The sequence below is a fragment of the Aquarana catesbeiana genome, linkage group LG03 (genome assembly GCF_042186555.1).
Source record: "Aquarana catesbeiana isolate 2022-GZ linkage group LG03, ASM4218655v1, whole genome shotgun sequence".
NCBI lineage: Eukaryota > Metazoa > Chordata > Amphibia > Anura > Ranidae > Aquarana > Aquarana catesbeiana.
The window spans coordinates 314313815-314341122 of record NC_133326.1 but is presented as its reverse complement, the minus strand read 5'-3'; the positions used below and the strand labels follow the sequence as shown (position 1 = coordinate 314341122).

Below are 27308 nucleotides of genomic sequence, written 5' to 3'. Positions count from 1 at the left end.
GTCAGAGCTTAATTGAACAAGCTAAAGTTAGAAGCTGATTGGCTACCATGCACAGCTGCAACAGATTCGGAGTGCTCCAGTTTTAGTAAATCTCCCCCAGTGTCACACAAGGCATAAAATTTGGGGCCTCTCAGTGTCCCTTTCTTCATGCCCAAAGGTCCCAAAACATAGTTCTTTTATGTGCTGCTAATTTTACAATAAACATGTGCAGCACATCTATTTGCTGGTGACTTCGCATCTTTGCACTCCTCCAGACTGACATCCACCCACTAAGGCATTTTGATATTTTCATAACTTTTCACAAGACCCAAGGGCATAACAAATATCACTTTGTCCAAAATAAGGTATATAATGAAAAAGGAAAGGTTTTTTGTTTTTTTGTAGGCATTTCAGAGAAGGCAAATATAAGCAAATTAAACTTCAGCTTTAATCCATGAGATGTTATTACAGGATTATGTACAACTCTCTCAGTAGTACTGGCTGGAAAGAGGGTTCTGAGAAATACCCAATGAGTCTTTCTGCCCATGTAGGTGCATCACGCAAGGCTTCAGCTCCCAAGGGCCCACTGTATTAAGATAGTCAGTGTGCTGGCTCTTAGTAATGTACTGGGTAGTTAGAAGGCAACATACAATTATTAGTGGCTCTGGACTGGGGTGAGCTGTATGAGAAGATGTGGAGAATAGCCTACCTGTATCTCCAGTTAAGACCTCCTACTATGCAAGTGCTGACATCAAAGCTACCTGCTTATAACTAAACCAGGAGGGGTCAAGTCACCTAGGATGTAGACAGCTGGGTGGGGTGTCCTTGGCTGCAGACAATTTTAAAGTATGCAACTACAATACTATTTTTAAAACTATGTGTTTCGAATTTAGCTTTGGGATTTATAGCTATTCTAGGTTTTAACCATCAAGAAATAGTAATATATAATAGATAGATAGATAGATAGATAGATAGATAGATAGATAGATAGATAGATAGATAGATAGATAGATAGATTTACTTTCATGCACTGATTTATAAAACATATGTAATAATTTAATGTAATAAACAATTTTATGTGTATAAATGTATATAATATAACTACTGTATATGTTATATTCAAATTACAAGAAAACCCAATTTATCATACGTACAAGCTCCTAAAATCCCACTGTGTGTATCGTTACAATGATGAACAGGTCAATAACCACTATAACTTATAGTAAAGGCACCTTTATGGGTAATTGCATTACATAATCCAATAAACTGTCAGTTAATGAAAATTCACTCATCTGTCCCCGCTGACCTGAAGCCATCTGGTAACCTCAGTTATTCATACTGGCATCCCTGCAGAGGGACCTCCAGAGAGACCTGTTAATAATTATTCACTAGCCCATATGACAACACCACGCACAGCTCTGAGAACAGCCAAGGGAATTTCTGTGACAGTCCAATGTGATCTAAAAAGGCAATAAAAGCCTGTTTCTCCTTTTATTGACAGGCCAAGCCAATCATTTTGCGTTAGCACACATAATTGTTGGCCATCATGGTCACAGCTTTCAGAACATAGAAAAAACATGGCCTTAGGCTTGCTGTTGTCTTTAATAATGACGGACACTCACACACACACACCGTATGACAGTTCCACGTAAGACAATTACTTTTTGGCTTTATCCTGCAAATTCTTCTTACAATAATATCACCACACGAAATAGAAAGAATCATCTTTTATCAGATTTTGGGGTTATAATAACAGTCCAATCATCTTAGATAGAAGTCTCAATATGCATATTTAAAGGGTATATAAACCCTAACAATGAACGTGTTTCTCCCATTTGGTTTGTTAAATATACCATGGAAAGAGTTTTGTTTTGTCTGTTCAATAAATGCCAATGGGGTTGATTTACTAAAGGCAATCCACTTTGCACTATAAGTGCACTGCAAGTGCAATCGCTGTAGATCAGAGGGGAAGATCTGAAATGAGGGAAAGCTCTGCTGTTTTTATCATCCAATCATGTGCAAGATTTTTATTTTCCTTGCATTTCCCCCTCAGATGACAACACTGCCAGGGCCGGTACAAGGCAGGGGCGGAAGGGGCACGTGGCCTGGGCGGTACCATTTGCAATGGGGGGGGGGCGCAGCCTGTAGCCACGGCCACCGCCCCCCACCCCCCACCGCCAGTGTATTTGTGAAAGTGACCTACGTTTCATAATGTCAGCGCCCAGCGGCACTGTATAATTGCGCTCTGCCTCCTGCATGATCCATAAATTCTGGACCTCAGCACAACTTCTCTGTGTCACAGACAGTTTACTCCCCTACAGAGGGGTCCCGTAGTCCCTGCCAGCGCCGTGACGTCACTCACGGCCGGAGGCGAGCAGAGGAGCGCAGGGAGCTGTGTCAGAGTCGGCGCGCTGTTACCTCGAGGAGCCGAAGAGCTGCTGCCTGCCTGACTGGCTGTCTCTACTAGTGTAGCTGCCGCTGGATTCTGGAGACTGGAAGGAAGCTAAGGTAGAATTTAGATTGCAGTGTGTGCCAGTGTTCTGACTGAACTTGTGTAAAAGTACTAAAAAAACAGATTAATAAATGGCTGGATTGGGGGAGGGGAGGAGGCTGAGGTGAGGTTAACCACTTAACAACCGGCCCATAGCCCACAACACTGTGCAAAACTCTGCAATACCCCACAATACTGTGCAATACTCTGCAATACCACACAATACTGTGCAATACTCTGCAATACCCTGAAATACTCCGCAATACTCCACAACACTGTGCAATATTCTGCAATACCCCGCAATACTCTGCAATACCCCACAATACTGGGCAATACTCTGCAATACCCCACAATACTCTGCAATACTCCACCATACTCTGCAATACCCCGCAATACTGTACAATACCCCGCAATACTCTGCAATACTCTGCAATACCCCACAACACTGTGCAAAACTCTGCAATACCCCGCAATACTCTGCAATACCCCGCAATACTGTGCAATACCCCACAATACTCTGCAATACTCTGCAATACCCCACAACACTGTGCAAAACTCTGCAATACCCCGCAATACCCCACAACACTGTGCAATACTCTGCAATACCCCGCAATACTGTGCAATACTCTGCAATACCCTGAAATACTCTGCAATGCTCTGCAATACCCTGAAATACTCTGAAATACCCCACAATACTGTGCAATACCCTGCAATACCCCACAATACCCCGCAATACTCTGCCATACCCAGCCATACTCTGCGATACCCCGCCATACTCTGCAATACCCCGCCATACCCAGCCATGCTCAGCCATACTCTGCGATACCCCGCCATACTCTGCAATACCCCGCCATACTCTGCAATACCCCGCCATACCCAGCCATGCTCAGCCATACTCTGCGATACCCCGCCATACTCTGCAATACCCCGCCATACCCAGCCATACTCTGCAATACTCGGTGATACCCAGCCATGCTCAGCCATACTCAGCCATGCTCGGCTATACTCTGCCATGCTTAGCCAAACAACATTGATTCTTTATTAAAAACGGGGGGGGGGGGGGGCGCAGTTTGCCATCTTCGCCCTGGGCACCAAATGGCCTTGTCCCAGCACTGAACACTGCCCTAGGATGACAACACTGCTTCAGCATAGAAACAGCGTGATGAATATGTGTTGTCACTCTAGTACAGGAAGTCTGCTACTATCAGAATAAATTAGAGGGAAAAAAAAAACAGGCCCACCATCTAAAGAATGGTAAGCTACAGTGTATTACATGTTTGTTCTTTGGTTTAGTCCACCGGTCTCCAAATTGCAGTCCAGGGGCCAAATGCAGCCGTTTGCTTGCCTTTACCTGGCTCCTGGTGCACTATTCCTCCCACCGATAAGAGACACAATTCCCCCCACTGACACAAATGATGAGGCAATAATTCCTGCATTGACACCAACAAAGGGGCACTACTCCTTCCACTGACATCAATGATGGTGCCCTATTCCTCCCACTGACAACAACTATGGGGCACTTTCCTCTTCCTAATACCAAAGATGGGACATTGTTTACTCCCACTGATACCAGTCTGCCCCCCCTCCTAAAGTTTAAAGGACAGTAAACTGCTTTTTGTTTAAAAAGTTTGGAGACCCCTGGCTTAGAGTAGGATACGGTTTAAACCTGATCTTTGTTTAAAATGTACTTTATTTTGCCAAGACTCTAGTCATTTAGATATAACTGTAATGTTGTAAAAGTTCAGCTCTACCATGTTTAAAAATATTTGTTGGGTGTTGACCCCCTTCGATACATAGGAGTTGATTTACTAAAGGCAAATAGACTGTGTACTTTGCAAGTGGAGTTGCACTCATTTTTCCCAGAGCTTAATTTGGTAAGCTTCACTCTGTCAAGAATACCCAGAACAGATGTTCTCATTTTCCCCAGAGCTTAGTGATTGTTGTGAAGCTCTGCTGATTTCAATCACCCAATCATGTGCAAGCAAAAATGTTGTTTTTATTTTAAATCTTTGCATAAATTGGGTATTCTTGACAGAGTGAAGCTTACCAAATTAAGCTCTGGGAAAAATGAGTGCAACTCCACTTGCAAAGTGCACAGTCTATTTGCTTTTAGTAAATCAGCCACATATTCTTGCAGCACTCTGCTCAAGCTACAAATTACTGCTCTGATTTCTTCTTATAGAAACTGATGCTTAGACCAGGGATCCTCAAACTATGACCCTCCAGCTGTTGCAGAACTACACATCCCATGAGGCATTGTAAAACTCTGATATTCACAGACATGGCTAGGCATGATGGGAATTGTAGTTCTTGAACAACTGGAGGGCCATAGTTTGAAGACCCTTGGCTTAGACTATGTATGCATTGACTGAACGTATGCCATCATCACCTAGTATTAAAGGACCAGCATATATTTTCTAATTATGTTTTGTATTTAACCACTTACCGACCAGCTCACATACATTTACTGTGGCAGGTCGGCTCTCCTGCACAAACCGATGCACCTGTACATTGGTCTGTGCAAGGAGGATAGCGGGCGCGGGGACACGATGTCCGCAGGCGACCCGTGATAGCTGTGTACATAGGCAGAACAGGGAACTGCATATGTAAACAAGGCGATTCCCCGTTCATTTGGGGTCAGATTTGTCCGCTGCAATGTCTCAGTCCCACTAAAAATCCCAGATCGCCGCCATTACCAGTAAAAACAATAAAAAAAAGAAAAAACCCTAAATCTATCCCGTAGTTTGTAGATGCGATAACTTTTGCGCAAACCAATCAATATACGCCTATTGTGATTTGTTTTACCAAAAATATATAGAAGAATATATATCGGTCTAAACTGATGAATAAATTTGTTTTTTTATATTTTTTATTTTTTTGCATGTTTATAGCACAAAAATAAAAACCACAGAGGTGATCAAATACTGCCAAAGAAAGCTCTAATTGTGGGTAAAAAAGGACGTCAATTTTGTTTGGGTACGACCGCGCAATTTTTAGTTAAAGCGACGCAGTGCCGTATCGCAAAAAATGGCCTGGACATTAAGGGGGCAAATCCTTCTGGGGCTGAAGTGGTTAATATGATAAAAAAAAATTGGTTTCTTCTAAAAGAGGCAGAATTTGTAGGAATGAATATTAAATATCAGTTTCTCAGTTGGTAGGATGCAGAATAAACAGTTAATTAAACAGTCCATTTAACTCAAATAGTAAACTAACAAAGCATTAACATGACATCTCTTTTCAAACACCTGCTGGTGACCACCGAGACCTGTCTGAATGCAGCTTTTAATATGGAGCAGAAAGGAGACACTGGCTCATTTTTATTTCATTTACAATAAGCAAACACATAAGTGTACAAAAAGCAAAACATTTATATATTCATGTACCTATCCTGATTTGGAAAATAATTAGATGAAAAATATGATTTCTCTTGTTAGATTATTAAGAGGAATACTATAACTATCAATGTACTGCATCCAGTAAAATGCTGTTGTTTCATGCATGTGACTTACTATTGTAGAGGTATGCTGCTGTTCATTTTCCCACTTGTATGAATTTGTATCTGAGGTATCAGCTGCATTCTGGAGTCCAGGTGTTGGGGGACTGGGAGGTCCTGGCAAGAAATTTGACCGTGGACAAGGTGACTCAACGTAATAATACCAGAAAAAGGTTACATATTATATTCATTGTTATAAATTTATTATACGTAAATTAGATAAGATTCCCCCCCAAAAATCATGTAAGTCAATTCAGCAATTCAAAACAGTATGTTATTTTCAGATATAAACAGGGATTTAGTGATAAATAAAATAAAAGTGAAAATAAAGTGAAAAGTGAAAATAAAAGTGAAAGTAAAAAAAAGTCCCAAATTTAGTTTTTTCCCCAGAAAAGTAATAGAGGGGGAAATCTCCCAATGGGGGCACTAGTTCTGGTGACCTAGGGGGCCTAAGGAATTCCCCTTATTTTTCTCGATTTCCTTTCACTTCCTGTTTGGCTATGGGACAGAAAGTGAAGCGAAATCTCCGCAATAAGACACAGATGGCAAAGAAATCTTACAGGGGTTATAACCCTTCCTTGTTCTATTGAAAGTGAGTGGAGAGGGATATCGAAAAAACAGAAAATTGTATCCTACTTACTGTAATTTTCTTTTCCTGGTGCCTATCCATGGCAGCATATGTATGATAGTAGCCCCGCGTACTTCAGCCCACAGGACCAGTGCATAGCTATAAAAAGTTAACACCCACACAACAGCCCATTCCCTGTACATCGCTAGAAACGAACTGGGTGGGTTTGGTATTCTGCCATAGGCACCAGGAAAAGAAAATTACAATAAGTAGGATACAGTTTTCTGTTTTCCTGGTGCCTCCACAGCAGCATATGTATGATAGATCAAGAACTAGCTATCAGGGTGGGAAGCTTCAGCAAATTACATCATAAGAAAGTGAGTAAGCTACTGGCTTCCTGCCAAAGACAGGTGTAGTGAGGATTACTAAGCCCATCAGTAGTGTTGAAAGAATTTGCCATAAAAGAACTGGATTGGCTCCCCTGCCTGCCATGTTGGCTGACATCTCACTATGGGATAGGCAAGCAAATGCCCACAGGCTTTTGATGTCATGACAACAGCAAGGCTGTGAACTTCCTGCAGCTCGAAGAGCTTCCCCAATAATTCTTATATGAGAAGCTGGCTTCAGATATGGGTGAATGTCTGTCTGGTAGAAAAAACTAATTGAGCACCATCTGCTATACCCTCCCCATCTGCACTAACATTCAAATTTCCAGGACAGGACCCTGGGGCGCACCCCCTTCTCAAGGGGACACGCCACCAAAGCCTGCCCCAAATATTACAGCACAGACGGAAATAGGACAACAGACAGCACCTAAATCCTTCCACAACAAGTGCGTTTATCTGGCTACAATCACCCTAAGCCCCTGGTAGAACTGGTAGGGAAAGTGAGGATAGAAGCCTAGGTGGAAGCCTTGCCAATCTGTTAAACTGTAGTCTGTAGCCAAAAGCTCAGGATGCACTCATAGATTAGAGTGCATCTTGTCATTACAGGATGGAACCTGAACCCTAGACCATGGATTTGGTTGATGGTCTGCTGAGTCGACTTGACATGATGGAGTTAGAAATCAAAACATCAGTACAGGATCTATCTTGAAATACAAAAAAGGAAAGTAAAGGCTGAGAGATAAACTTTCCACCCTGACTACATCCAACCAAGAGACGGAAACTTCCTTTGGTGAACTGGATGCAGATCAAGGAACTGAATAAGGATGTCTTGTTTGAGGAGACAGATAGAAACTAATCAGGGCAAAATGAAGAAATGGTTTCTAATAACCTTGTCTTGTGTTAAACCTGTGAAAGGTTCCATGCCAGACAAGGTCACCAGCATTGAACAGTCACCTCCCCAAGTGAAAGCTATGAGTAAACTACTTAAGATCCCACAAGTCACATGGGCAGCAATAATAAGAGCCAAATGCTAGCCTAGGCTCAGCTGCAGGAGAGGACTTGTCCAGCGAAGAAACTTTGGGAGAAAGTCCTGAGGCTTATACCAAGATAAGCAAATCACCACATGTCTAGAAATAGATTTAACATGAAGTGGTAGACCCCACTGCTCAGCATCAAGGGATTCCTAGACTCCATAATGCCTGGTCTCAGAATTTGAGCTTCAATTATCAAGCTGTCATTGGTAGTTTGGAGCTGGATGGCAAAACATATTCCTTGGGAACAGATGATCCTGATCCAGTAGATCCCTTGGAGCTACTGTCCAGAGCCCCTTTAGGTTGGAGTACCACAACTGCCTGGAACACTGGAATGCTTTCCATTCCAAACATGCAAGGCAAACAAGGGGAGGAAGTACTGAAAGTCACAGGAGCATCCCACCAGAGGACCACTGCACCTGAGCCAAAACTGCCTAGCCTTTAGTTTGACTTCAGGGGTCCCATAGTCAACCTCTGAAGCTGCTTACCTGGGACACACCTCCAGGAACAACTCCAGGGGTAGAGATCAGTCTCACAGGTTTAGGCACTGCTGTCAGATGCAGTCTGCCTGCCAAGATCTATACCTGGAATGCTCATGCCCTACAAGGCTGGAGCCTGACTTTTTGCCGAGGATACCAATCTAGCCTTTTGCTACTGTAAAACTCTGAATCCACCTGAAAATTTAAGTACACCACCTTTATGGCATTGTATGCTTGGATCCAGATCAGTGGCAGCTGGTGCTCAAAACTTTTGGGGGGGGCGCAAACAAACTGAAAAATTCTGAAAAATACTTTGAAAAAAACATCAATTGCAGCCTCACTGTGCCTATCAAATTCAGCCACTTTGCCCATCAAATGCAGCCACTGTGCCGTCAATTGCAGCCACTGTGCCCAGCAAATGCAGCCACTGTGCCCATCAAATGCCACCACTGTGCCTATCAAATGCAGCCACTGTGCCCATCAAATGCAGCCACAGTGCCCAGCAAATGCAGCCACAGTGCCCAGCAAATGCAGCCACAGTGCCCAGCAAATGCAGCTACTGTGCCCATCAAATACAGCCACTGTGCCCATCATATGCAGCCACTGTGCCGTCAATTGCAGCCACTGTGCCCAGCAAATGCAGCCACTGTGCCCAGCAAATGCCACCACTGTGCCTATCAAATGCAGCCACAGTGCCCAGCAAATGCAGCCACAGTGCCCAGCAAATGCAGCCACTGTGCCACCAAATGCAGCTACTGTGCCCATCATATGCAGCCACTGTGCCCATCAAATACAGCCACTGTGCCCATCATATGCAGCCACTGTGCCCATCAAATGCAGCTACTGTGCCCATCAAATGCAGCCACTGTGCCCATCAAATGCAGCCACTGTGCCTATCATATGCAGCCACTGTGCCCATCAAATACAGCCACTGTGCCTATCAAATACAGCCACTGTGCCCATCATATGCAGCCACTGTGCCCACCAAATACAGTCACTGTGCCCATCATATGCAGCCACTGTGCCCAGCATATGCAGCCACTGTGCCCACCAAATACAGCCACTGTGCCCATCATGTGCAGCCACTGGGCCCACCAAATACAGTCACTGTGCCCATCATGTGCAGCCACTGTGCCCACCAAGTGCAGCCACTGTGCCCAGCATATGCAGCCACTGTGCCCACCGCCCCCCCACTCGTGGGGCTCGCGGCTCTGGCGGCACCCCCAAAAACCTCTCACCTTGCCCACTTCCAAGATGGCTTCCAGGTAGTCTTGCCCAACTCCAAGATAGCCACTGGGGGAGTTTTTGCCCAAACCAAAGATGGCCCCCATGTGAGCTCTAGCCACTTCACCTGTTCAGCATGCATTATGCTCTTGAATGTAGACACTTAGCTTTCTCTTCCACAATTGCCACTAGAATGCATACAGGAACAAAATGCAGCTGCAGCTCATCTGAGAGGAGATGTAACACAGAACTTATGAGGCTATTCACAGAAAAATTCCAAAAAATTAGAAAACATACTTATCTTGGAAATGCGATGTCACAGTTCAATGAATCCACTGACTTCTGGGAGTCGGGCTCCAGACACGGACAGCTCTTCTGAGGAACAAAGCACTGGCTGCACTGCTATATGTGGGGCTAGTTAGCACCCGATTTTTCACCCTAAAAGATCCACAGAAGGGGCTCCATGCAGTATCAGAGCATTTAGCATCCCAAGGTCAGGGACAGCGCTTGCAAGAGAGGCTGAACCTGAGTGGAAAACCACCAAAGGTGGCAGGTAAGGGTTTATTCTCTTCACACTGGCTGTGAGTTCCATGAGGACAAAAAAGGGAATGGGCTGTTGTGTGGGTATTAACTTTTTATAGCTATGCACTGTTCCTGTGGGCAGAAGTAGGCAGGGCTACTATCATACATATGCTGCCATGGAGGAACCAGGAAACAGTTTTGCCTATAGTTCCACTTCCAGGTGTGTCAATGCAGTTTTATGCATTGCTCTTAGGTCTAGTTTACACTGGTCTAGGAGGGGAGGTGAAAATAGGTAGTTGAGTTCAAGTTTTATTGCCCCTCTGACCACCCCCATCCAAACAAAAAACAGTGAGCAGAGAGAGTTGTACACATGCCACAGCAAAAATTATACCCACTTTTGCATTCGGAGGGCAGTACCACCGCTGAACATAACCCATTCAAGTGACTGGACCCTTCACTGCAACTACCCTGCAACAGCATGTAACTGAATGCAATCCCCACAGTTGTTGAATAGTGGTGAATGCTTGCAGGGTAAAAACAAGCAAAATAACACCTCCTAGCCACCTGTCAAATTCCCCCGTATCTACTGAAGATCACTTTTCAGAGGGGCAGCAAGGGCTGTCAAAAGTACAAAAAAGCCCTTGCTGAGATGCTGCTCGTGGTTGCAGGCAGCAAGGAGGTGACAAATTGCCTGTGTTACTATGATAAATAAGTGTGTCATGGCACTGAAATTGGAACTTGTTGCTCTTACAAGATCACATGATTAGGAATGTTATTATTGTAGCACCCCCTGGTGTACATAGTGTGAATAGGTTAGATGTAAGCAGCTTAGGCAAATTTAGTTAGGCTCACAAGTAGCTAAAGTGAGCATGTTTGTGGGGGTTCAAGCTTAGGTCAGGCTGGAAGGCTCTGCTGCCTCCCCCTGGTTCTGGAAATTTCCAGGAACTTCTAGGTGCTACTGGGAGATGGTACAGGGGCAGGGATCTGAATAATTATGGGAGTTCGACCAATCCCCAGGTAGGAGGCCTGGCAAGGTGGTAAGCAGTGCTGGGGCAAGGTCATCCAGAGCCCAGGGCAAACATACCAAGATGCCCCCCCCAAGATGTATGAGCATTATGTGTCAGCAACATCCCCCCCAAAAGAAAATTCAAGCACTAATCTGCATGCTTACCCCCCAAGAATAAATTCCCCCTCCTCCCAGTACAAATCTGCCCCCTGCTGAACTCCCGACCCCTCCCCCCAGCACAAATCTTTGCCCCATCATCCCCTCCAAGGTCACATCCTCTCTTTTCTCAAATATCCCTAGCACAAATCACCCCCCTAAAAAAATCACCCCTTTACCCTGCAAATTACCCCTCTGAGCACAAATCCTCTCCCTCCACTCTGAATCCCCCATTCCAGTACAAATTCTCCCCCCAATCCCCCCTCCTAGCACAAATCCCCCTCCCCAAATTTCCCCTCCTAGTACTAATCCAGCCCAATCATCCCTACGAGCACACATTTCACCCCCCCAAAAAAATTCCCTTGAAGAGCCTGGCCAGTGAGGGGTTTTGCTGGTTGGAGTATAGAGTGCTGAGTCTAGGATCGTGAGGCCTGGAAGGACCCCCAGGTTTAGGGGGCTCTGCCTCCAGGCACAAGCTGTGGAAGGAAGAAAAGGAGCAGTTTGACCAAAGGGATCTTCACCATCCTTCAGTTTCATCCAGGAGACACCCTGTATTGCAAGGGATGAACTGTATAGCCGGAGGCCTGAACAGCAGTCTTTGCCGCAGGATTCCAAGGGACAGTGACAGTACCTCTACCTTCCACCCCCAGAGTCAACAAAGGGAGAAGCCAGCTGGATGCAATAATTAGCTAGCTTTTAAAAGGGACAGTATCACAGCTTACCTTAACTCCTTGCTCTGGGATCTTTTCAGGGAAGCCAGGTGTGCTGGCATTTTGCTATTTTCTACTAAGGGGACATAGAGCGCCTGCATACAATTGCAATTTTGCTATCTTCTAATAAAGGGGCCACAGAGCTCCTACATTCAGTTGAGACTTTGCTATTTTTCAATAAGCGGACATAGAGCTCCTGCATATAGTTGGGACTATTTCTACTAAGGGAACATAGAGTTCCTGTAAGAAGATATTCGCTACTGATCCATTAAGGACTGCCATTATTCCAGAGGGAGCACAGTCTAGGATCCATTTTGCTGCAAGCTGTACATAGAGAAGTTGTCCTCCAAGTTGTTGCTGAACTCAGTTTTTAGCATCCCATAACCCCTTATTCCACATCCAAGTTTATATTTTCTCAAGAAAACATAAAAACAAGCCCAAAGACTGGTCTGTCTGTGGAGGCAAGCTGCAAAATTTGTTTTTCCTGGGCATCCAAAACCTAGCAACCCTCTAGGGGGTAGAGCTACATTATATTTATAATACGTTGTTTTCAAACATACCTATTACTATCTTGCTCTATTGGTAAAGATTTTTCAATAAAATAAGATTTATCTGAAACCCTGGTTTCATCATACCTTTCTTGGAAAAAGCTAGGAATTCTTTTATTTTCCTGTGTGAGAGAATTACCAAGTTATCATCCCATTTGGTACTATTTTCTGCATTATAGTTGTCGTTTCCATGGCCTGTGTGATCTAACAGTGAAAGCCGTAAGTCTGCAAGTGATTCTTCAGGATCAGATAAACCAATGGTTAAGGATGCAGTATATTTGCAAATATCTGTAAAAAATAAAAATGCTTGATTACTTTTTAGTTTTTCTATTAGCAACTTAATGTTTTATCACTTTGATTTCACTCTTATGCCCTGTACACACGATCGGACATTGATCGGACATTCCGACAACAAAATCCATGGATTTTTTCCGACGGATGTTGGCTCAAACTTGTCTTGCATACACACGGTCACACAAAGTTGTTGGAAAATCCGATCGTTCTGAACGCGGTGATGTAAAACACGTACGTCGGGACTATAAACGGGGCCGTAGCCAATAGCTTTCGTCTCTTTGTGCATAGGATTTGTGTACACACGATCGGAATTTCCAACAACGGGTTTTGTTGTCGAAAAATTTTATAGCCTGCTCTCAAACTTTGTGTGTTGGAAATTCCTATGGAAAATGTGTGATGGAGCCTACACACGGTCGGAATTTCCGACAACAAGGTCCTATCACACATTTTCCATCGGAAAATCCTGTCGTGTGTACAGGGCATTACTTTGATGAATGTTGTTGAAAACCACAATGTTAAAGTGGACTTGAACTCAAAAAGTGTAGATTTACTATCTTATAAGGAACATTTAGGAATTTTTATTGTATCCTAGGATTGCACTAAAGAAATCTACCTTTGTTTATGCCTACAGCCTCATAGGGAGTGGGATTAGACACAGTAAAACCCTAACTGCTAGCCACATGAGATTCGGAGTGATGTCACTTCTGTGCTGCTCAATGTTCATGCAGGACAGGAAGCTGCATCTGAGACCCCACTGTGCAAAAACCTTCCTGCTTCTGCTTCATTTATCCTGTGGATCTGTGATTCTGAACCTCTTCTGCCACTTTTTGTTTATTCATCTTCGGTCATCAGACTGCCAGTCATGAGTGAGGCAATTCTGACATGAAGAAAGAGCTCTGCCACCTTCACACAGAGACACAGGGGCTGACGCACTACTGCTATTGCAAAGCGCCAGTTGGCAAATATCAAAATAGACAGTACTCTGCATTTATGAAGTTGTGGAAGACTGTCAATATACCCCCCAGAATATGTCAGAGTTGTAACTCCAGGTTTACAGTGGCATTTCTGCCATTTCTGCTAGTGTTGCATGCTGCCTGTAGCAATTATTCGGGGCTTTCAGTATTGCATTATTTTTTAGTAAAAGTTTGACAAGCTTGTATTTGTATACCATGGTAGCAATGCTGTACATTTAATGATTTGTACTGTATATAGAACCAACTTAAAGCGGACCTTCAGTCATTTTTTCAGCTTTCCACCTAATAAATCCTCTGCCCTTGTTGTTTTAACTTTGGATAGTACAACATTTTTTCTCTGCCAGTAAATACCTTATACAGCCCACTTCCTGATTCTTGTCTGGTCATTAGCCTCGGCGTATGACATCATGCACAGCTCTCTCACTCACGCTCATGAGAGTTTGCCAGGAAGGGGGGGGGGGGGGGGGAATCATAAGAGGGCCAATCAGAGCTGCAGAACTGCAGAGCTGGAGGGGGCTGGATTAGGGCGGAGATAATAGAAGACTACAGAGATCTATGTGTATTCATCCAGAGAGGAGAAATGTGCAGGCAAGCAGAGGTATGAGTGTGTCTGTCTGTCTGTATATGTGTGTGTGTGTGTGTCTGTATATAAGTGTATGTGTGTGTGTCTGTGTTTCTCTGTGTGTCTGTGTAAATCCAGGAAGTGAACAGGCAGCAGCTTCGGCTGCCCACAGTTAAAATGGATGCAGCCAGACTCAGTGGAGGGAAATTTCTGCAGCAAATTTGGCAAGTACAGAATCACAGTATATAGAAAATAATATGCAAAGTGGTTGGAGGGAAGCTTCAGAATGGCAAAGATGTTTTTTTTTTACAGATTATGTGAGCAGACTACAGTTCCTCTTTAAGAAGGCAAGCAATGTCAACACCTATAATTGCAGCCAGATCATAAGGGGGGGGAGAGGACGGAGCTTTGGTAGGACTTCTGTATTGATGGTAATGCTGGTGTTCTGTCGAGAAGTACCCGCTATCGATAAGTGCCCGGGACGAACGGCGCATGCACCATACAGAACAGCACAACAGCTGATTTTACTATCAGCTGTTGTGACAGCGAGACGGCGCCTGCGCACAATAGCCGACAGAATACATTTTTCTGTCAGATTGTGCCCCGCGCTCCCGTGGCGAGTTCATGTCTGTGAGGGGTAGATTTCTACATGTTGTGGGCGGATTTATAAATGATGGGCAGTTGGGGGCGGAATTTTTAAAGATGCCCAGTGCTGCAAAACAAAACTTTTTATGCTATTCTTCGAAGATGTTTTGTTTTGCATCTTTAAAAATTCCACCTCCAACTGCCCATCATCATTTACACAAATTGCTAATCAGCCAATCACATGGCAGCAACTCAATACATTTAGGCATCTAGACGTGATGAGGATGACTTTCTGAAGTTCAAACCGAGCATCAGAATGGTGAAGAAAAGGGATTTAAGTGACTTTGAACATGGCATGCTTGTTGGGGCCAGACGGGTTGGTCTGAGTATTTAAAAAACTACTGATCTACTGGGATTTTAACGCACAACCATCTCTAGGGTTTACAGAGAATGGTTCGAAAAAGAGAAAATATTGAGTGAGCTGCAGTTGTGTGGATGGAAATGTCTTGTTGAGGTCAGAGGTCAGAGGAGAATGGGCAGACTGGTTTGAGGTGATAGAAAGGCAACAGTAACTCAAATTACCACTCGTTACAACCAAGATATGCAGTATACCATCTATGCAGAACCTTGAAGCAGATGGGCTACAGCAGCAGAAGACCACACCAGGTGCCACTCCTATCAGCTAAGAACAGGAAACTGAGGCTACAATTTGCACAGGCTCACCAAAATTGGACAATAGAAGATTGGAAAAATGTTGTCTGGTCTGATGAGTCTCGATTTCAACTGCGACATTCAGATTGTAGGGTCAGAAGTTTCTGTAAACAACATGAAAGCATGAATCCATCCTGCCTTGAATCAACGGTTCAGCCTGGTGGTGTAATGGTGTGGGGGATATTTTCTTGGCACACTTTGGGCCCCTTGGTACCAATTGAGCATTGTTTAAATGCCACGGCCTTTCTGACCACGTCCATCCCTTTATGACTACAGTGTACCCATCTTCTGATGGCTACTTCCAGCAGGATAATGCACTGTCACAAAGCTCTAATCATCTCACCACTCGTTTCTTGAACATGCTCCAATGGCTTCCACAGTCACCAGACCTCAATCCAATAGAGCACCTTTGGGATGTGGTGGAAAGGGAGATTCACATTGTGGTTGTGCAGCCAACAAAACTGCAACAACTGCGTGATGCTATCATGTCAATATGCACCAAAAGTTTCCAACACCTTGGCGAATCTATGCCATGAAGAATTAAGGCAGTTCTGAAGGCAAAAGGGGGTCCAACCCTGTACTAGCAAGGTGTACCTAATAAAGTGGCCGGTGAGTGTATGATATTTTTGCATGTTCTAGCATCATATTCATTTAATCTTTATGGTTCTTTGTAATCATACATATTTCTCATTGTTCATTTCACCCAAAGATATTTATGGTATTGTTGTCACATTCATTTTGGGGACACCATCACAGTCAAAAATAGCGCATCTTATTGATACACATACCAAATTTTTTCTCACTATTCAAGGAGTTTTTGATTTTATATTTGCTAAGCGCACCTTTTTTAGTATTATTTTTTCACCGAATAGTTGCCAATCACTTGAAAAACCAATCACATGATCTGTTAAGTCATCTGACAAACTCTACACCAATCATGGCGTTGGTTTTACTCGTTGTAAAAGGGTTTGTAAAAAGAAGTCACTTTGAAAACACATCACAAGTCAAGGCATGCAAGAGATCTACTTCAAAAGTCTAAATTTCTTGCAGCAAATTCTGACGTTCAACACACATGTGTCATTGTAACAAATTCACAAGTGTTTGGGGCATAACATTGGGCCAAAATGTCGGTCCTCATTAAGAAGAGCAGAAACAAATGTATAGGCATTTCCTTAAGTAAAGTTAAAGCGGAGCTCCACCCAAAAGGGGAAGTTCCGCTTTAAGGATTTGTTCCCCACTCCTCTTGGACAATTGGCACTTTTAGGAGTGGGGGGGAGCAGGCACCCAATTTTGACAGGTATCCACTTCCCACTTCTGTTCCGACCACTGCAACGGTCGGAAACGGAAGTTCTCCTCTCTCCCTCCCCCCTACAGTGTTTTGCGACACTGACAGGTCCCAGAAGACTGCATCCAGGATTCACGATTTGCAGCGCGACTCAGCAGCTACAGTTTTTGTAGCTGCTGACTTTTATTTTTTCCACAGGTGACTGGAACTCCTCTTTAATATAAAATAAATTCTCCAACCTAAAAGCTGAATGGCAAGATTGTATTATTATAGCAATATCAACAGTGCTTTAACTGGTTGCTTCCCGCCCACCATCAAATGATGGCGGGGCGGTGCAGCTCTTGTTCTGGGACGCCGTCATATGACGGCGTCCCAGGACGGCCGCTCTCGCGTGCCCGCGGGGGCGCACAGGGCTGCAATCGTAGCCACGCCGTGTTGCTAGGACACGGCGCTACCCCGATCTGTGTAAAGAGCCGCTTCTGCGACTCTTTAACCTCTTCAGCCCCGGAAGGATTTACCCCCTTCCTGACCAGAGCACTTTTTACAATTTGGCACTGCGTCACTTTAACTGCTAATTGGGCGGTCATGCAATGCTGTACCCAAACGAAATTTGCGTCCTTTTGTTCCCACAAATAGAGCTTTCTTTTGATGCTATTTTATTTTTTGCTCTATAAACAGAAAAAGACCGAAAATTTTGAAAAAAAACGATATTTTCTACTTTTTGTTATAAAAAAAATACAATAAACTCAATTTTAGTCATACATTTAGTCCAAAATGTATTCAGGCACATGTCTTTGGTAAAAAAAATGTCAATAAGCGTATATTTATTGGTTTGCGCAAAAGTTATAGCGTCTACAAACTAGGGTACATTTTCTGCAATTTACGCAGCTTTTATTTTATGACTGCCTATGTCATTTCTTGAGGTACTAAAATGGCAGGGCAGTACAAACCCCCCCCAAATGACCCCATTTTGGAAAGTAGACACCCCAAGGAAATTGCTGAGAGGCATGTTGAGCCCATTGAATATTTATTTTTTTTGTCCCAAGTGATTGAATAATGACAAAAAAAAAAAAAAATTTACAAAAAGTTGTCATTAAATGATATATTGCTCACACAGGCCATGGGCATATGTGAAATTGCACCCCAAAATACATTTAGCTGCTTCTCCTGAGTATGAGGATACCACATGTGTGGGACTTTTTGGGAGCCTAGCCGCGTACGGGGCCCCGAAAACCAAGCACCGCCTTCAGGATTTCTAAGGGCGTAAATTTTTGATTTCACTCCTCACCCCAAGCTATTTGCTGAGAGGCATGGTGAGTATTTTGCGCTCTCATTTGTTTTTGAAAATGAAGAAAGAAAAGAAAAAATTTTCTTTTTTTTCTTTTTTCAATTTTCAAAACTTTGTGACAAAAAGCGAGGTCTGCAAAATACTCACCATACCTCTCAGCAGATAGCTTGGGGTGTCTACTTTCCAAAATAGGGTCATTGGGGGGGGGAGTTGTGCCATCTGGGTATTCCATGGCCTCCGAAACTGTGATAGGCAGTGAGGAGCGAAATCAAAAATTTACACCCTTAGAAACCCTTAAGGCGGTGCTTGGTTTTTGGGGTCCCGTATGCGGCTAGGCTCCCAAAAAGTCCCACACATGTGGTATCCCCGTACTCAGGAGAAGCAACAGAATGTATTTTGGGGTGTAATTTTACATATTCCCATGGCATGTTTGAGCAATATATCATTTAGTGACAACTTTGTGCAAAAAAAAAATGTCTTTTTCCTGCAGCTTGTGTCACAATATAAAATTTTTCTTGGACTCGACATGCCTCTCAGCAAATAGCTTGGGGTATCTACTTTCCAAAATGGGGTCATTTGGGGGGGGTTTGAACTGTCCTGGCATTTTATGCACAACATTTAGAAGCTTATGTCACACATCACCCACTCTTCTAACCACTTGAAGACAAAGCCCTTTCTGACACTATTTGTTTACATGAAAAAAAAAATTTTTTTGCAAGAAAATTACTTTGAACCCCCAAACATTATATATTTTTTTTAAAGCAAAGGCCCTACAGATTAAAATGGTGGGTGTTTCATTTTTTTTTCACACAGTGTTCGTGCAGCGATTTTTCAAACGCATTTTTTGAAAATGTGTGTGAAAAAACACACTTTTTAAAATTTTAAGCACTAAAACACACTATATTGCCCAAATGTTTGATGAAATAAAAAAGATGATTTTAGGCTGAGTACATGGATACCAAACATGACATACTTTAAAATTGTGCACAAACGTGCAGTGGCGACAAACTACATACATTTTTAAAAGCCTTTAAAAGCCTTTACAGGTTACCACTTTAGATTTACAGAGGAGGTCTACTGCTAAAATTACTGCCCTCGATCTGACCTTCGCGGTGATACCTCACATGCATGATGCAATTGCTGTTTACATTTGACGCCAGACCAATACTTGCGTTCGCCTTAGCGCGAGAGCAGGGGGGGACAGGGGTGCTTTTTTTTTTTTTTTTCTTTATTATTTTTTTTTGCTTTTTTATCTTACTGTTCCTTTCATTTTTTTTTTTTTAATCATTTTTATTGTTATGTCAGGGAATGTAAATATCCCCTATGATAGCAATAGGTAGTGACAGGTACTCTTTTTTGAAAAAAATGGGGTCTATTAGACCCTAGATCTCTCCTCTGCCCTCAAAGCATCTGACCACACCAAGATCGGTGTGATAAAATGCTTTCCCAATTTCCCAATGGCGCTGTTTACATCTGGCGAAATCTAAGTCATGAAATGCTCGTAGTTTCCGGTTTCTTAGGCCATAGAGATGATTGGAGCCATTCTGGTCTCTGATCAGCTCTATGGTCAGCTGGTGGAATCACCGGATGCATTCTCAGGTTCCCTGTTGGGACAGGAGAGCCAGAGAAAAACATGGAAGACGGTGGGAGGGGGGTCATTCCCTCCCACTGCTTGTAAAAGCAGTCTAGAGGCTAATTAGCCTCTAGGATTGCTTTTACATGAAAGCCGACCGCTGGCTGAAAAGAATGATACCAAGATGATACCTAAACCTGCAGGCATCATTCTGGTATAACCACTCAAAGTCCAGCAACATACCAGTACGTTGCTGGTCCTTGTTGGGCATATATTGTAATCTTTTTTTTTCATGCAGCCTGTGGGCTGAACGAAAAAAAGAGATTGATTGGTGGGTATGCCCACCATTAGAATACCTCCCTTCATCCACCCACTTCCAATGATGGGCATACATGCACCGTATATATATGCCGAAGCATGGGGGCATCCTCCCGCAAAAGGTAGGAGCAAATCGCTCCTCCGTCCCTGCTGCCCCCATGCTTCGGCATATATCACCTCCGCTGCAGTCACGGCTTTATGTATCGTGGGAGCAAACGCTGTTGCTGCCAAGATAAATAAATCCGCGCTGCAGCTGAATGGCGTACCTGAAGACAAAAAAATGGTTAACAATAAAACACAGTAAACAGTAAAGTATAAAAAAATTGCATACCTGAAAAGCAAACATGATAAAACATAATAACAATAAAACATTGCAGAATAGAATACAGTAAAAAAGAGCAGAACAATAGAGAGAGAATAGAGAGAGAGAACAATAAAACAACAACTATTTTTGTTTTTTTTACTTTATATATTTTTTTGTGTGTTTTTTTTTTTTTTTACACTTTTTTTTGTAACTGTAACTTTTATAACTGTAACCGGTTCCAGGTTCAGGTCTCTCAAAATGCGATGGCATCTTGGGAGACCCTGTGAAAGTGCGCCTAATCTGTGCAATGCTGTACCCTACGCTAATACTCAACTAGTGTATGGTAGCGTTCAAAACATTTACCAATGAAAAGACCAGGATTTTCAGGACAGGAGGGACAATAATAGCGGGTGTCACGCCTATATCCGCGTTTGCTGCAGACAAGACATCTTTTTTGGGGGGGTTCGTTGGGTAGGGGTATTTGGGAGGACATAAAGAGAATGCCTCTCATGCAGCCGACTGCATTTGGTTGGGGATGTGAATGGGGGAAGTACGGGTGCTGCAGAAGTGGTGGGTTCCCAATTAGGATTGGCGAATGCAGCAGGAAGGGCATTATGGGCACGACGGGCCTGTGTTTGTCTTCTTCTTGGTGGCAGCGGGACACTACTTGTGCTTGCCACCTCACCAGCTTGAACTGCACTTATGAGACTTGCCACGTCACCAAGTGTTACTGCGGTGCTGGTTTGACTATGACCGGGGTGTACTAGGCCGCTGGTGCTTGCCAGTTCACCAAAACGCTACCAAAAAAACTGTTAGCGATCGCAGGGATCAGCCCTGACTCTGCGAACGCTGCAGTTATGTGTTTAGTGTTTTGTAAGTGACAGTGATCGATCGATACTGCACTTGGGTGGGCTGGGCTGGGCGGAGGGGTAAAATGCAGGTGCTAGCAGGTATCTGGGCTGATCCCGCTAACACTGCGTTTTTGGGAACCCTAAACTGCTGGGGATACTAGTATAGATCTGATCAGATCAGATATTGATCCGTTCAGATACTATACCACTAAGGGAGGTGTAAGGTGCGTGCGTGGGTGTTAGCGGTACTGGCACTAACCTGACGCTGCCTGGGGCTGGTGCTTGCCAGTTCACCAAAAGGCTACCAAAAAAACTGTTAGCTATCACAGGGATCAGGCCTGACTCTGCGAAAGCTGCAGTTATGCGTTTAGTGTTTTGTAAATGACAGTGATCGATCGATACTGCACTTGGGTGGGCTGGGCTGGGCCGGGCAGAGGGGCAAAATGCAGGTGCTAGCAGGTATCTGGGCTGATCCCGCTAACACTGCGTTTTTGGGAACCCTAAACTGCTGGGGACGCTAGTATAGATCTGATTGGATCAGACATTGATCCGTTCAGATACTATACCACTAAGGGAGGCGTATGCTGCGTGCGTGGGTGTTAGCAGTACTGGCCCTAATCTGGCGCTGCCTGGGGCAACGCAGACCCTATCTGACCCTAAAACCTAAGTTATATCACCGCCGGGCGATCAGGGGGCTAAACCTTTATTAGGTAATAAATGGCGGGTGCCCTGACACTATAAAAAATAAATTAACTATCCAGCGTCACCCGTAACACTTATACGGTGATCACTGGTGAAAGGGTTAACTAGGGGGCAATCAAAGGGTTAAAACCTTTATTAGGTAGTATATAGGGGTCCCTGACGCTATAAAACGCTGACGGCGAACCTATATATTTACCTCCCTAACTAGCTTCACCAGTGACACTAATACAGCGATCAGAAAAATGATCGCTTAGTGACACTGGCGATGGGGGGTGATCAAGGGGTTAAAACTTTATTAGGGGGGGTTAGGGGGGTACCCTAGACCTAAAGGGGGCTAACACTAACTGCCCTACCACACTAACTGTCACAAACTGACACCAATGCAGTAATCTGAAAAAGAAAACTGTGACCGGGGGGGGGGGGTGATCGGGGGGTGATGGGGGGTGTAATGTGTGCCTGGTGTGTTTTACTGTATGTGTGTGTGTTGTGCACTCACATCGATGTCTTCTCTCCTCGGCGCCGGAACGGAAAATACCGAGCCGAGGAGCGATGAGATCACTTCCTCCGCCGCTGTTTACTATACAGCAGCAGAGGAAGATTCTCATTCGTGGGGAGCGATCGCGAGGGGGTGGCCACGAATGAGTGGTCTCCCCCTCAGCCTGGATCGCTCCCCTAACGAAACCGACCGCCCATGGGAGGCAGGTCACGTGCCATTCTGCCGCAGTATATCTGCGTTAGGCGTTCGGCAAGTGGTTAACCATGTGGTCGGCTATATCCAATCACAGCTGGTCACATGTAAGCAAGGAAGCGCCAGTAATCGCCTCTCCTCGCCCCACACTGACAGTGTGTGAGGAGAGGAGAGCCGATCAGCGGCATCTCCTCACAGGGGGACATGTAGGAATGTAATCAGGGCACTGATCATCAGTGCCCTGATTACAATAAATAAATACAGTGTCATAAAGAGTGACCACCACTGCCCACCAATGCCAGCATACAGTGCCCACCAGTGGCAGCAATCAGTGCCCACCACTGCCCACAAGTGCCACCAATCAGTGCCCATTAGCCATGCCAGTCAGTGTTGGCAATCAGTACCGTCTATTAGTGCTGCCCATCAATGCCCATCACTGCTGTCCATCAATGTCCATCAGTGTAGCCCATCAGTGCCACCCATCAATGCCCATCAGTGCCCATATGTAATGCCTATCCGTGCCCACCAGTGCCACATATCAGTGCCCGCCACTGCCACCTATCAGTGCCCACCAGTGCCGCCTATTAGTGCCCATCAGTGCCGCCTATCAGTGCTCACTAGTGCCACATATCAGTGCCATCTATCAGTGCCCATAAGTGTGGCATATTAGTGCCACCTCATCAGTGCCCATAAGTGCCGCCTCATCAGTGGCCATAAGTGCCACCTCATCAATGCCCACCAGTTCAGCCTATCAGTGCCCATCGGTGCTGCCTCATCAGCGCACATCAGTGAAGGCGAAAAATTACTTAGTTACAAAATTTACTGACAGAAAAAAAGTAAAAAACATTTATTTTTCAAATTTTTTTTTTTTTTTGTAAAAAAAAAAAAAAAAAACCCAGCAGTGATTAAATACCACCAAAATAAATCTCTATTTGTGTGAAGAAAATGATAAAAAAAGTGTTTGGGTACAGTGTAGCGTGACCGTGTAATTGTCATTCAAAGTGCGACAGCGCTGAAAGCTGAAAAATGGCGTGGGCAGGAAGGGGGTGTAAGTGCCTGGTAGGCAAGTGGTTAAAGAGATATAATTGAAATAGATGATTAAATCAATCCTCAAAGACACGATCAACTGTGGGTATAGGATTGTATATATGGAGGTTTTCTATTTGTGTATGTGTTTTTTTTTCTATCTTGGTTGAACTGGATGGACTTCCAGGATGGGTCTTTTTTCAACCAGTTTAACTATGACAAGACTAAGGCCAGTTTTCTCAAAGTGGGAATTCAGAAATGTTTGGTGGACCACATGATATTTTGCAGCAAAAGGTCTGTGCACTTTTTATATATCGGTATGACATCCAGCAGGTTTGACCATAGTATGCTGCATCACTCCTAGGCTAACCTGTGAATTGTCTTCTTTGTCCCACAGCTAATAAAAGCAGTTGTTTCAGAAGACTCAGACGCTTATGTACATGCACTGTAGAAGCTTGTGTGTGCCAAAGGCTGTACATCAAGCCAAATACATATCAGGTTTTCCCTAAGCCTTCTCATCTGGACAAATAGCTTGCTCTTTTTACTGGTCCATATCTACGCAGCTCACGGCTTCCCCATGACTTTGTAATCCCTTTTTTCTCCTGAATCCTAATCATCCTCATTCAATCTACTGCCGCAGCTCTAGCCAGGTCCTACAGTGATGCTGATGCTGCTTTTTCCTTGTTATCTTCTTCAGACATTTGAATTTTTATTCCTTTTTTTTTTTTTTCCCTATCCGGCCAGCAACAGTAGCATTTGTTAGTGACTTCTGACTTTTTTTCTGACTTTTATTTTTGTGGTTTAGAATGATGGCCTCTCTTCCAATACAATGCTGCAGCTTCTAAACGGGGTTCATAAAGCTATCTAGTGTCAGAATAGAGGTGAGGCATAGATAGCAAACCTTGCAATCTGTAGCAATATTTGCTAGACAAAATAAAAGGTCTACATTTTTGCGCATTTTTACCATTTTTTTGTAGATAATACCTACTATACATTCAATTTTATACATGCAGTTTAAGTCTGCATAATGCCATATTTATGTGGCCGATTTTTAGGCAAATGCCCCACCTACTGGTTGTTTAACGAGCACAAAGCTGCCAATATGTACATTATGTGTCATAAGGGAGTATGTACTACTCTTGGTCCTGTCATTCAAAGCTGATCAGAGATATTTATTACCTACTGAGGTCCCCCTAAAGGGGCGCCAGGTTCAGGGTTTTAAATTTATTATCTTGTTGATGTAAGGAACCTGTTATGGAAATGTCATTCAGGAGCGAGGAGAGGAGAATAAGGAACATAAATGAGAAGTATCTAAGACAGTGAAATAATAAAGGAGCACAAAGGAAAGGATAAGGTACCTACTTACAGTGTATTTAGGAAATGAGAAACTTTGAGGATCCTTTTCAAAAGTATGGCTGCTAGTAGTTAGTAACATTCAACTAGACATTCTGTAATGTTAAAGATGCTTCACTGCTTGCCCAAGTACAGGAGAATCTCTGATTGGTGGCCTGGGAGAGTAGCCAAAGTGTTGGGCTGCTAGTTTCCAATGTACCATTGACGCGGGACCTGTGCAGTGCTGCGCAGGTAAGTGTGCATGTATAAACTCTGCTCCCACTGACCACCAATGAAAGGGGGGGGCAATAACCACTGACCATCAATATGGGGCACATGTTGACCAAAATAAAGGGGGCAGAGACACATTACAATAAAGGGGAGATACACTGACCACAATAAAAGGAGCTCATGCTGACCACCGTGAAGGGGTCACACATTGACCACAACAAAGGGTGCACAGGCTGTGAGCATAACAATGGGTGCATACACTGACCAACATAAAGGGTGCATACTTACTACCATAAAAGGGGGCGCACCAACCGTTAAAAAATAACGAATTTCAACTAACACGAAAGAAATTATAGCGAATATAACGAATGAATTCGACATGATTCGGTAATTCATTAAAGATCTAATGAAACAAAAGGTCAACTGAAAGTAAATCTTACAGTCCAATCAGCTGATTAAGTTTGTGCTGGAGGTTGGATTACTGGCAAAGTGCATTCCTGAGAACTGAGTGAAAAGGGTGTTGTATTGTATTTGAGCAGAGGAGAAGAGATATTGTCATTGTGTGTTAATAGATTCAATAAACAAATGACTTTCCAAACTACAAATCATTATCACAAATCAATTTACTTACATAAATGTCGAATTTCAACTAATATGAAAGAAATTATAGCGAATATAAGGAATTCATTCGTCATGCTTCGGTAATTCATTAAAGATCTAATGAAACAAAAGGTCAACTCAAAGTAAATTTACAGTCCAATCAGCTGATTCATTTTGTGCTGGAGGTTGGATTACTGGCGAAGTGAATTCCTGAGAACTGAGTGAGAAGGGTGTTGTATTGTATTTGAGCAGAGGAGAAAAGATATTGTCATTGTGTGTGTTAATAGATTCAATAAACAAACGACTTTCCAAACTACGAATCATTATCACGAAAATATATACATACATAAATATCGAATTTCAACTAATACGAAAGAAATTATAGCGGATATAACGAATGAACTCGACATAATTCGAGATTCAGTATAGCGAATATCGACACTCTACGAATAATAACAAATTATCCGAAACATGCTGTTATTACTTTAATGTAAAGGTGGCTTCCTCTATCTGTGCTCTGGTTAAATGCACTTTTTGCACCTTTTTTTGCTAACGCCACCTAAATCATATCTAGTTAATATGGCATAAAAAGCAGTCTACCAACAATTAAGCTTTAGCAGACAAAACTGCTTATGATTTATTTTTTTCTTTACAAATATATTTGTGCTTCTTTATCACAGTCCTGTTTTAGGTACTTCCCAAATTCTGCAAAACATACTAAAAGCTGAACAGATGAATGCACACTCTGCAAACCTAATATATTGAATAATAAGCAGCTGGCCTCAAATAAGGACAAGATGCTCCATCTATTCTTTAGTTCACAGGTACACAAGGTAACAGCTTATTCACATTGATGAGTAGTTGATATTAGTGCAGAAGGTAAAGGGAACACATAAACCACTTCTTCTAATGAGGGGCTTAAGTTGCATAGTCTATCTAAAGTAACATTGAAACACAATAACTTGTGTACTTATATCATCTTTTAACTGCTTTTTCATTATATAGGAAGCTTTTATTTAAGGAGACCTTGTTGTGGCCTATAAAGTGCCTAAGGAAGCAATACCAATGAAGTGCAAGTGTTCTGTCAAAATAGCCAATTCATCGAGATCTCCAATCACATCACTTCCGGTTAATGTAAACCATCAGTAATTGGAGATTTCAATGAGTTGCTGTTTTCACACAATACTGGCAAGTGTGTACACTCTAATGACTAGTAAAGGCACGCCTTGGAAAAGGTGGGGGTTGCATTTGGTGGAGTTTAGATATAAAGTCAGAGAAAGCTTTGCCCCAGTAACAAAGTTTAACAAGCAAGGCTTTTCTGTTTCCTTCCACCAGATCCAGTCATTTTTCGCTCCAACAAGTTTCCCAGTCATCTCCTCTTTATACTGCAT

At 43.3% G+C, this 27308-nt stretch overlaps 1 protein-coding gene across 1 annotated transcript in view; it reads right to left on the bottom strand.

The window, feature by feature from the left end:
- The window catches only part of LOC141133959 (uncharacterized), a 246099-nt gene extending 220087 nt beyond the window's left edge, over positions 1–26012 (bottom strand). Inside the window, exons 1-4 of the mRNA XM_073623565.1 lie at positions 25949–26012; positions 12681–12881; positions 9666–9778; positions 5980–6111 (exon numbers count right to left, since the gene is read on the bottom strand). Of these exons, the coding sequence (XP_073479666.1) occupies positions 5980–6111; positions 9666–9778; positions 12681–12881; positions 25949–26012 (510 nt within the window). The remainder of the gene's footprint in view (positions 1–5979; positions 6112–9665; positions 9779–12680; positions 12882–25948) is intronic.
- Positions 26013–27308: the final 1296 nt, after the last annotated feature.